General features: G+C 42.1%; 1 protein-coding gene across 1 annotated transcript in view; it reads left to right on the top strand.

Moving 5' to 3' along the window:
* INSIG1 (insulin induced gene 1) overlaps positions 1-8,671 on the top strand; it is a 9,778-nt gene extending 1,107 nt beyond the window's left edge. Inside the window, exons 3-6 of the mRNA XM_039708375.1 lie at positions 2,254-2,378; positions 3,014-3,180; positions 3,653-3,752; positions 6,416-8,671. Coding sequence (XP_039564309.1) covers positions 2,254-2,378; positions 3,014-3,180; positions 3,653-3,752; positions 6,416-6,445 — 422 coding nt within the window. The 3' untranslated portion in view covers positions 6,446-8,671. The remainder of the gene's footprint in view (positions 1-2,253; positions 2,379-3,013; positions 3,181-3,652; positions 3,753-6,415) is intronic.
* Positions 8,672-12,453: the final 3,782 nt, after the last annotated feature.

Raw genomic sequence — 12,453 nt, 5'->3', positions numbered from 1 at the left:
CGAACTGGTGAGTGGCGAGCGGCGCTCGCCATTGGCTGCGGCCGCGACTGGCCACGGGCTGGGCCACAACAAGGAAGTCACGTGCGGCGGCGCGCGCGGCCCTGTCACCGGCCCGGGCCCCGCCGAGCCCCGTCAGTCACCGGCCCGATCCCCACCGAGCCCTGTCACCGGCCTGATCCCCACCGGGCCCTGTCACCGGCCCGGGCCCTGTCACCGGCCTGATCCCCACCGAGCCCTGTCACCGGCCCGGGCCCCATCTCTGTCACCGGCCCGGGCCCTGTCACCGGCCTGATCCCCACCGGGCCCTGTCACCGGCCCAGGCCCTGTCACCGACCCTTCTACTGTAATTTCATTGCCGAAGCTTCGAATTCGCTCTCAAATACCGCTGTACAAACGTGCTTGTGCTACTCCTGCTAAAAGTCCCTAAGTTAGATGCTTTATTGCGTGTTATCCAGTGACTTCAAATAACACTACGGTGTTCTGCAGGACAACATATGGTGCGTGATAGTTTGAAAAGTCACCAGCCTGACCCCCACTGGCCCTGTCACCAGCCTGGCCCCTGCCCGGTGCCCACTGCCCCTGCCAGCTGCTTTCTGCTGTCCCTGCCCCCTGTCTGTCCCCTGTCACCTGCCTGCCCCTTGCCCACTGTCCCATCACCTGCTTGCTCTCAGCGCCTTGCCTGCTGCTCCTGTCACCTCGCCGTGCCCCGTCTCCTGTCCCTGTCACCTGCCTGGCCCCTGCCTGCTGTCCCTCCCTGTCACTGCCTGTCCCTTGCCCACTGCTGGGCTCAGGCCACGGTGGGGTTGTCACAGCTGGCACATACTTTGTGGTTTATCTTTCATGACCCCCCAGTCCCTGTCTAGACAAAGTTTTGGCGAAGGGTTGGAGGATTAAAAAGGAGTTAAATTTGGGGAATAAACCCACTGTAATAGTTTTTAATTTGCATTGAAAATAATTCTAACAACTCCTCCATATTTTTGTTTGATGCAGTTATGTGATGTCTGTATCACACAGAAACCCACTGTAATAGTTTTTAATTTGCATTGAAAATAATTCTAACAACTCCATATTTTTGTTTGATGCAGTTATGTGATGTTTGTTTGTATCACACAGTGAAGGGGGTATGAATGATAAACCATAAACTTGAATGAATAATGAACTATGTTCATTAATGGATGAACATTAAAGGATGGTTAAAGGATGAACATTAAAGGTTCATTAAAGGCTGGCCTGGGATGTTCTCCAGTGAGAGTTCTCACAGTTGGATTAAACTTTGGAATTTAGCTGTTATCATAGGGAAGGAGTCCTGGTAGCTGGCATCAGAGTAATGAAGCTGTTTCAGAACACAACTGTCTTGGAATAGCATGTTTTCTAGCCTTCTTAACATAATAGCATTTATTACTCTTAGGGGTTTAAGGATTAAAAAAAAAAAAGAGAGCAGGAAAGGAAATTTATAAACATAGAAGTTGCACTCAGTAAAGGCAGAATGTCTGACCCTGGAGTTGATGACAACTGAGGGAGTTGCAATCCCTAGAAGAATGAAACTCTGGTGTTCTTGCCAAGAACTGAGCTAGCACTAGCTTATGTTTTTCTTCTGCAACCAACTTGCAGACTGATAAAGGCTGAAAAATGCTTTATGGAGATAAAAACTTTGTCTGGTTAATTGTATGAGTAGTTATTTTTCCCTGATATAAATAGACTGATGGCAGCTGCTTGTTTAAGTTCAGCTCAGCTTCTGTTTGGTATCAAAATTCATCTGACATGGCCAGGAGCCCTGGGCTGACTTACAGCCCAGCAGAAGGAGAGAAAGCAGCTCTGCTAATAAACTTTTAAGTCCAGGCAAATATTTAATTCAGGCCTGATTCACAGCTGATGAATCATGTTCATAAAGCTGTCAGCCCTGCACGTGAGCAATGAACACAGATTCCACTCCTCGCAAAGCTTTTATTGTGCTTTGCTTTTATTGGTACAAGCGTTTGCTCAGGATGTCAAATGACAAATCTCTTTAAACAAAAGGAGCTTCAAGCCAGGTACCTTAACAATGCAATATATATTTAAAGGTTCAAAGAGCAGGGTTTTTACTTCTTTAAAGTAGAAAAGGCAGGTAATAACTGTGTTTTCTCCATCAGGCTCACAGCAGCGCGATGAGCACCTGGCTGCTTTCTCAAGCACTTACATGCCAAGCTAATACTTAGTGGTAGTGGAGTAATCCTTGCCTGGCAGCTGGTACAAGTGGTGTTCCTTCTCTTGCAGCTGTGGTTGGCCTGCTGTACCCCTGCATCGACAGCCACCTCGGGGAGCCCCACAAGTTCAAGCGGGAGTGGGCCAGCGTCATGCGCTGCATCGCCGTCTTCGTGGGCATCAACCACGCCAGTGCTGTATCCTTCAGCTGCTGTTTGCTCCCTGTGCTTGCTCCCTGCTCAGCAAGCTGTCTGTGCCTCTCGGGGCTGGGGGAGGATTGCCCAGGTAAAGGTGGTGCTCTGTGAGACCTGCAGTGGCCACTGTAAGATGTGTAACACAGCTAAAGTGTTATGGGAGGGGAGAGAGGGGTTGACATCGTGGTATGTCTTGTGTAACTGCAAGCATGACAGTGTAAGCTGTGTTGTTTTAGCCTACATCTAAAAGTTAACACAACTAACTAGTGATGTGCTAGTGAGAAGCACAAAATAAAAGTGTTCTTTATGTTAAAAATATGGTGGCTTGAGCAGAAAACCTGGGTAATCCAGCTCACTTAGGTTACTTGAGACAAAAATCCATCAAAGGTAAATGTTTCAAAATGTAGCATATTCTCTAGACACTCAGTGTGACAAAAATCGATGTTGACTTTGCAGTCATGCTCCAGTCAGAGTTAACAAGAGCTATGATTGCTTGGCAGGTCTGAAAACTAAATCCTAAATGTTTTGTGTTTAAAGACAGAATTGCGCTTACTTTCAGTTTGAGTTCTCCCTTGTTCAGTTTCAGCAACAGGATGTCTGCAGACTTAAAAAGGATTGTCCTTAACATCTTTTTCCAGAAACTAGACTTTGCAAACAACATCCAGCTGTCCCTGACTCTGGCAGCCTTGTCACTGGGGCTTTGGTGGACATTTGATCGGTCAAGAAGTGGTCTCGGACTTGGAATAACAATAGCCTTTGTAGCAACACTGATAACCCAGTTTCTTGTATATAATGGTGTTTATCAGTAAGTTAGCTTCTAAAATACTATTTCAATTCTTTTGTCTTAACTAAAAGCATGGGTGCACATGAACTGGAATTTAGTTGTTAATATATGTAGCACATTCTTGTAAGAAGTTTTGTGTGTCTAAGATAGTGGTCCAGTTGTTCCAAATGCCCAGACTGAGAACTGTGGGTGGGAGGTGGGGAGCATTGGGATTGGGATGTGTGTTGAAATGGTAACACCTCAGAAAACTGGACTTGTACTGGCTCTCAGCAGAGTGAATTTCTAAATTTTACTGGCTAGAACCAAGGGTTTTAGAAGCTTATGAAGTTTACAGACTTAATTTGGTCTCCCAGTTTCCATCTCCTCTGTTGCTACTTTTTTGTTTGTTTGTTTAAGCCCGGGGAGAGAATTCTGTAGCATCTGGTTAAGAGTATGCAAGATGATGAAAGTTACTTGTCTCTAACTTTCTAACTTACTCCCTTTTCTTCACCAGGTATACATCCCCAGATTTCCTTTACATTCGTTCTTGGCTTCCATGTATATTTTTCTCAGGAGGTGTGACTGTAGGAAACATAGGACGCCAGCTGGCTATGGTAATTACTGCATAATTAGTAGTTTCCTTAACAATCCAAATGCCTTCCATTGTTGTTAGTCCAAGAATAAACTATGCCTTGAAGGGTATGACTCACAAACTGTCAGAGTTAAATAGATGTATTCCTAAGAGCTGAACTGTAAGCAGACAACCTGTGTTGCCAGTAGAGTGGGTATTGTCTTAGTAAGTGTTTAAATATCTTTTGTATTTAACTTTTTCCAGTGGCAACCTAAATAAGACTGGAGCCAGTACATTGCTCCTGCTCCATCAGTATTTATAATTAACATTTAGGGTAGCTGGAGAGCTGAGACACTGCTGGGCTTTCTCTAATTATTCATGCACAAAAGTGTATATATAGGGAAATGTCCCTATATAGCACCAAATTCCACTGCTCCAAAATCACATATTCTCTTGCTGGTAACTTCAGACATGATTCAAGTATCACTCTATATATGGGATAATATAAATTGCTGTCTTGTTTGCCAGGTTCTTAAGGAATTATTTCCTTGTGGCACACTGAAGAGTAAACCTGGCTGTGTGTTTGCACATCAGCCTAAGGCTTGGTTGTGAAAGGTGTTCTGACACTGATGGATAATAATAATTAATATTGTGTTGATTTAACTGCTGTCTTCCTTGCTGTGTAAGTCCTGTATCCTGGAAAACATCCTTCAAGTTAACTTTTCCTGAGGGTGCTGTGGTTTAGGTGTCTTCAATTTTTACTGAAGGAAGGGCGTTTGAGGTGTTTTAAAACACAAGTTCACTACTCCCCCTTCAAATCTCACTGATGCATACAATCTGCATTTGGGTTTATTTAAGACTAATGTATGGGGGGAAGAGGAAACATAATTTCTCTTTTTAAATTTGCCACTCACATCAAGCGAACACCTTACATTAACGGAATTCTGTTGAAGCTTTGGTATTGCAGCAGTCTCAAAATAAAATTACAGTTGTTTTTATGCTACAGTTCTGTATTTCACACAGTCCTTTCCAGTTGCTCTGCTGCTCCTGTTAGAAAGCAAAGGAAGGCGGCCTTAAACTAGAAAAAGCTAAAATGAATTTAGACACCTAGAACTTTTTCCTTTGCTGTTGTTTCGCCTGGCATCTCACCTGAGTGTAGTTAAAATCAGCCTGGATCCTGCCTGCAGCTTTCCTGTCAATCTTGTAATCTTCCATATAAAGAAAGGGGAAAGTTAGCATTGCAGAGCTTTTTGTTCTGGTTATTTAGAGGTGTCTTCTCATGTGTTTTACACTGCCATTACTCAGTCAGGAAAAAACTTGGGGAAGTGCAACATTTTCATAGGAACACTTCTGCAAGTCATTGTGAAGCATTCTGTGCTGGAAATCCAAAGAAGTAAAGTCTGTAATTCAGTCAACCACATCTTTCTTCTATAGAGGTAATTCAGAAGTCCCGGTCTGTTTTGTCAGCCATCATGGTTGTGGCAGGAAGATGGAATGTAGCACTTTTTTAACCCATGCTTGAACTAAACAGTTATTTCTCTGGCTGTGTTGTGCTGCAGCCCCTGAGCTCTTGGCTGCATGTGACAGATATTTTCCAGAATAGAAGGTGGCACCTGTGGAAATTAATGGAGTAAAGTTGCTTTGCTTCTTCCTCAGCCCCTGTCTAGCTTTTCCAGTTAGAAATGAAAAGTGAAATGAAAAGTGTCCCTGAGACATCTCCTCCCATGCTGATAAATGTTAGCTGGGAGATCCTTGCTGCTTTGCAGTCACTGGATTTCAGGGGAGCTCCCAAAGTGCAGTGTGACCTTCCAGCAAACCTGCTGTTAGCAGAGACTTTGGGGTTTTGTTTGCTTGTTGGGATTTTTTTACCACCAGCTTCAGAATGAAGTCCAGTGTTTTATTTTAGTAGCTTTTATAGCAAAAGAAGAGGTGAAGGTGCTGCTGCTGCCATCAGTTCTTTCTGCTCATTCTGGCACCTGGAGTTGCTCAGTCAGTGCTCATCAGCTGGGTTAAGTGGGTGGCAACACTTCATTTTGAGTTGTGAGCATCTTTCTCAGCATCTGACAAATTAGGCTGGTATTCAGAACTTGGGCCTCACAAATATCTATTGTGTACTAGTGCTAGAGTGCTGGAGAACTGAGAATGCATTCAGTACTTGAAAATATATTTGCATTTTGACCTTAGAAAGAGAACAAGTTACAAGCTTTGTTTCAAAGAAAAATGAATTAAATATCTTATAGTGACATATTACTGCATTCCATACTAGAAAAGGGACTTAGGAAGAAATGAGTAAGTCTCTGATACCAGGCTTTGGCTGGAAAATAAAGTAGTTTGTGGTTAAAGGCAGTTTGAAAAAGGGCTGTTAAAACTTAATTAATGTCCATTAAGTGAAACATTGAGTACCTTCTGCTAAGAAATAAACTGAGGTAGAGAGGAAAGATAACAAAGTCTTATAAAAAGCAATGCAATTGGCAGGTGGATTTTTCAGATGCACTGATTGAGGCAACAAACAGCCATAGTGATTTTTTTTTGTCCACTGTTAGTGAGCACGTCCTTGTTAAGCTTTTAAAAGAAGCCATGCTCTCTAGGTCATTGTCAGCCTACCTGGAGTTACTTTACTATTTAATAATTGAAAATACAACATAATGTAGTCACTTATCAGATGGCATTAAAACCTAACATGTGTTTGATGTTTTTTATCCATAGGGTATTCCAGAGAAACCACACAATGACTAAGCCTTTGAAGAAGAACACCCGGTGCCAGTGTGAAAGCAACTTTATGAAGATGTGTTCCTTTTAAAAACTGAAGATTATTTAGAAGAAATAATCTCTTTATGGGCTCACTGCACAAATGACTTGTGGGGAAAAAGAATTTATCCACTCTTAGAATAGCCAAGTGAAATTAACTGCTTATCTTGAAATCTTACCCTGATTTACCACATAAGCATTTGCATATGGCTGTTCTCTGGAAGAGTTTAACACCAAGTGCATACAACTGTTCAGGCTAAGTGGCAGTTTTCCAAGTATTAGATTCCACTGTAAGTTATTGAATCAGCTGCCATGTTTTAAAGCCTTGAAACTGAAATTTAATTACAAGCTCTTGTATCAGTGCCCAAAGGAAGTAGATCGATGGTGCTTAACAATGATGAAGTATGGTTTAATAGGAATAGTATTTATCCAAATCTTTAAAAAATAGGGTTATTTAAAAATAAGAGTGATCGAAACAGATTAAAGGCATTGCACTAATGCTTTTAGGAGTCTTATGAAGGAATCATGCCCTTACTTGTAATGCTGCATTAAGTTTCTGTCTTTGACGGTGGAGAGGGTTTGAGGGATGAGAGGGTGGAAGCCTTAGTTTGGAATTTCTAAATTACTTCAGTACGAGAAGTGAGCACAGGAGACAATCTTGTTCAAACGTGAATCTTTATCAAGAGATTCCAACTGGAAATTTCATTACTCCTGAGGCTTGCAGTTAGATTTGCAAGAATCAAGCTCTGGCCACAATTCAGTAAGAAATCTCTGTGTGTGTAACTATGCCTGCTTAATATTAGACCCCTGCTTCAGTGTCTCACCAAGGACATCTTAAGTATCTCAAATATCTGATGTCACTGAAAAACCATGCATTCCATGTCAGTGCTTGGCCATCAAGCACGTGCCCCCATGTTCTTTGATTTGTCATTTCCTCCTAGAGCTGTCCTTTGAATCCGTGCTTGGACTGAAATGACTAGAAACAGAATTGGGCCTCAAATGTGATTTAAACTGTATGTGAAGAACAGCAAACTGTTTTCTCAGTTCAGTTTCTGAAAGAGATCACTTCTTGTTTTTACACAACCCTATAAAACTTGCAATCTGTGATTGCCTTCTTAAAAACAAAAAGTGCTTATGTCACTACATTAAACATTTGGTGTTTCTTAATGCATAGTTCTGGTGAGCACAACGTATTCATTTGATAGCTTAGACCACAGGAGACCTAAATAGCAAGTATTAGGTCTTAAAAGTTGAAGTGCAATGTACAGTAAGTCTGAGCCTCAAGTTCTCTTCAATATCGATCATTTCTTATGAGAGATTAAAGAGAAAAGGGTTCTGAGTTCATTTCAATGCTGCATGGAGTCAAATGGAGCAATAATTTATTTAACTAGTAAAGCTAGTTTTGTTGTATCTTACATTGAACCCAAATTTTTAGAAATACTCCAATTTTGTGGTTATGGTGTACTTGTAAACTTTTATGGATTTGCCTTTTTTGTATTATGCAATTTTTTTTTTGTTGTGTTCTTTTCCAATCTTACATGGCTTCAGTTATAGTTAGAGGCTTCAGTTAAAGGTTGAACCATCAAAACAGAAGTTGAGGCCAGGTCTCTGTTCTGGCTGTTTTCACTCTTCTAAGGGAATGCTTGCAACAAAAGTTTAGCACAAAGTCTATACTACAGAGCAGACCCCAGTTCTAACCTTGCTTTGGTGTAAATCAAGAGTGATTTAATTGGTATAAGATCCTTCCTCAAATGTTCAAAACCTAAATAATCAAATTTTCTAGAACTACTTGAAGAGATTGGGACGGGTTCAGCTCAGCTGTTTAAGGAGCTGCTGCCTTGCTGGAGATACAGCTTTGTAACTACCTTGAAACCCATTTCAAAATGTTATGAAACCAGATGTAAGTAAAGCTGGCAGTGATCTCTATGGATATTTGATAGAGAAGAATCTCAGATTTATTTGTAAAGACTGAAAGTAAATCTGTACCTGTTAGAAATAATACAGCCAAAAACATAAGTCAAAAGTTCATTTTTTGCCAATACTTCTGAGTATCTTAACCAAAGTGATTTAAGTTTGGAAGAGGTGGGGAGGGGAGTGAAGAAAATTTGCACTATTCTGAATTTGAACACTTAAATTCTCATTCTTACTGGTAAGTTTTCAGCGGTGTGTTTGGTTTTACACTTTTTTTACTATTAAAGTTTTAAGATCAAACCATGTTTGCCTTGGACTCTCTGTGCTCGCATTATGCAGGAATCTTTCTTGAAAAGGACAGTTGTTATGGTTGCATAACAAATATTCAGTCATGCATATGCAGTGGTTAAAAAAAAAATCCTAAACTGAACTTGGCAAGATGAGCTTCAGCAGGGGTTGTACAGTTGAAGAAAAACAGCCTTGCTATTGTAGCAGGAAAGCAGAGTAAGTGTGTCTTGGTTTTGTGGCTTGGAGTACAGAATCTTCCTGTCATTGTCTTCCAAAATGCTGAAATTCATAATCTGAAACAAAATATGGAGGGGGCAGGGTAAGCATGCAAATTCCTGCTGTGGTTTGGTTGTGTGCAGCAGTGATTACTAAAATCTGAAGCATCTTGAAGATTGCAAGCTAAGAATGAGCTGCAAAGGCTAAGCAACTCCAACAGCAGCTCGCAAATTTAGGCCAAAAATCTTCAATTTTACTGCACTTTAGTGTCTATTGTAGACTTATACAAGCTGCTGCATTTTCAGTGGAAACAGTAGAATGACTTTTTGGTCAATTTTCTTCTTCAATCTTTTTCAATTTTTTTGTTGGCTTAGCTGAAAAAAGCTTCATTAGGAATTTCTTTATGATTTTAGCTTGAATAGCCTGTGTTTGTTTAACTTTAGTGTAGCAGCTGAGGAGGTAAGTGTTAACAGCTCCAATCTGATGGCCCACGTTCTCCAGGTACATTGATTTCCCTGAAACTGCACTCAAATTTTGTGAAAAAGGAATTAAATACATATTTTTATGTATGTGATATATATATATATATATATTTTTTTTTAAAGAAATATATATATATTAAAGGTTGTGAGACACAGTCTGGTCTTGGAGAACTAAAGCATGATGGTCTCATTTTGAGTCAGGAACAGGTGTACAAAGTTTATAAAAGAAAAAAAAACCCTACTCTTCCCAGCAAGTGGGATGATTTGACGTGTGCATATTCCTGCAGATCCATCCTGTGGCTCGTGCAGCCTTTGCCTTTAATCATGGGGATTTGCAGGTGCTAAATTAGCCACAGGAGGGCCCATAGTCTGTTCTCTGAATGCAGCAGGAACATATTGAGATGAATAATGAAATTAGGTCTCAATTGCCTTTGCTGCACATCAGAGTAGCTCCAAAATTCATGAGAACAAAGCATTACATGCTGGACTAATTGAACAAAGCATATAGGTGAGAGCTTTTTGAGGGTTCTGTCTTGGAAACAGGTGAGAGCTGTGGGTGACAATGGGTTCTTTCAGCTAAAAGAAGGGCTCCTATAGATAGATGATGATGATTTCTCTGAGCAGTGAAATACCACAGGAGCTGCCCCATGCGTAGTTTGGAGTCATCTCCCTGTGTTTAAATTCCTACATTGTGCAGTGATAATGTTGTGCCTTCATGGGCTGCAAACGGGGACATGAATTTCACATTCCATGAAGCCTCATGCCTGTGTGTGTGACAAGAGTCTGTAGTGATGATGGTTCTGGCCTGCCCCAGTCAACTTTCAAACACAGAATTCAAAGTACATATGATAATTCTTGTAAATAATGCATTACTACCCAAAAACACATAAAAGGTCAGAGCTTTACTGAGTTTTACTCAGTGAATTCTTTTCTCCAGCTGCAAATTATACCTCCTCTATTTCATTGTCTTCTTTGTGTGCTCAGTAGCTAGACTGCTATTACACTTTTATTAAATATCAGAGAAGTGCCACAGAGCTTACATAAACTTGTGTTTCCTAAGAATTAAAACATCAGCTGCAAATTAGCAGAAATTAAACACATCTACAGCATTTTCTCCCAGCTCAGTAGCTGGCATGGGGCTCCCTCTGGCAGCCAGGTGAGTGTCCCTTGGGTGTCCCTGCTTTCATTTGGGGCTGGGAAGGGGAGGCTGTGTGTCCCTTACTCATATGAGTGCACATCCTTTTCAAGGTATCTTCGAGTAGGAGCCAAAATATTAAAATTAATTAACCTGGGCTCAGAAGTGAGATCACATCCAGTCAGGGCCTGTGACAGAAAGGCTCACTGAGATGCTCCTGGGGAAATGTAAGTTGTTCACATGTGACCATGGAGTTCTCCAGGACAGAAGGTCTTGTTGCTGTTCTGGCTGCATTTTGAGTTTCATGGTACTGGAGAGATCACAGAATCTTAGAAATGTTTGGGGTGGCACCTTCAGGACCATCTGGTTCTAACTCCCCTGCCAGGGGCAGAGACACCCACTGTCCCAGGCTGCTCCAAGCCCCATCCAGCCTGGCCTTGAACACTGCCAGGGGTGGGGCATTCACAGCTCCTCTGGGCAACCTGTGCTGGATAAAATCACCAAGCACAGTTTGGGTCAGCTGGAACATTTTTTACCACCTTGACATGCACTGGATTAATTCTGACCTTTGAGAAGTGGTCCAATTGTCTGACAGTGCAATGCTTCACCTCTTCAAAAACTTAAACCACCCTTTTTTATAAAAATTAAATGAGAAATTTCAATTTCCAAATGTTCTTCCTGGTTGTTTTTAATGTTGTAGAAATGTATAAGAATGTGTTGGTTTAGGAATTATCTTTTGTTTTGATAAATCAGCATTTTTTGGCCCAAAAAAGAGGTTTTTCAAAAAATTTCTGATCACTTTTTGTAAGTATCACCTTGCTTATGGACCACCCTCATCGATCTTTTGTTTTCGGCCCAGGGTAATTACTTTCTTCTTCTTTCCTGCCCTTTGTTGGTTAAACAGCCTGCTCTAGCCTTTACTGGCTTCATGACCTTTCAGACCTCATCTTCCTCTCTGCCACCCCAATAGGGGCTTGAAAGATACCTGTGCTGGATCTGCAGGCTGCACACTGCCCCGTCTGCACCTTGTCATTCTCAGGTGATACTCAGAGATTATTCAAGGATTTATTTTCCTGTTTTCTTGCCTCTTTCTGTCAGAAACTCTTTCTACAATAAAAAGCCTGCTGGATGCTGGACCAGCATCCCCCATCTCAGCACCTGGGGGAGCAAGCAAGGAGCTGTGCTGGTCTGCAGAACCTCTACCTTGTTCTTACAATTGCATTTAGGGAGACAAAGTTTTATGTTTAAAACAATCAAAACAACCCAAACAAACCCCAGGTTTTTCTCACCTGCCCTGGCTCAGAAGAGCAGCTTTGCAGTGCCAGCTGTGCCACTGCCATGTGGCACTGGAGGCTGCTGGGGTTTTGAGCAGCAGCACCTGGAGATGGGATAAGTCTGGATCCTACAAGCCATCCTACCAGCACCTCTTGTGCTGCTCCTGTGTTACAAAAAAACAGCTGCTGGTGAGTTTAACGCCAGGTATCACTTGAACAGATGCCATCATCAAGAGAAGTCTGTGATCCCTGGTCACTCCTGATGGCCCCGGCTGGAGGGTCCTTCTGGAGGGGTCTGTGCTGCTGAGCTCTTGCACCAGGAGCCTGCAGCAGAGCCTGGGCACTGTGTGGGGCTGTGCTGGAGGGATGAGCAACTGGATCTGATTTCTCCAGGACATCTGCTGCTCCTGGGCTGCTGGAAGAGGTGACATGAGCTGCTGGAGGAGGAAGGTGCAACACATCCCAACCAGCATCGATCAGCCACTCCAAATTTTGCCCTGCAAGGATCAGACTTCATAGTCCATAAACCTCTGGAGGAGTAGAGGAAATAATCCCCGGGAATACATACCCTGCTGACATACCCGGCTCTAGAAAATAAACAGGGCACAAACCAAAACTCCAGGGGCTCTTTTGGGCAGCAGAGACCTTGTCCAGACAAGCAGAGCTGATTTATTTCTGTGCACAGCTCTG

Source organism: Passer montanus, unplaced genomic scaffold (genome assembly GCF_014805655.1).
Source record: "Passer montanus isolate IOZ18808 unplaced genomic scaffold, ASM1480565v1 scaffold10, whole genome shotgun sequence".
Classification (NCBI taxonomy): Eukaryota; Metazoa; Chordata; class Aves; order Passeriformes; family Passeridae; genus Passer; species Passer montanus.
The sequence above is the reverse complement of the archived record's forward strand: the minus strand, read 5'-3'. Positions and strand labels throughout refer to the sequence as shown.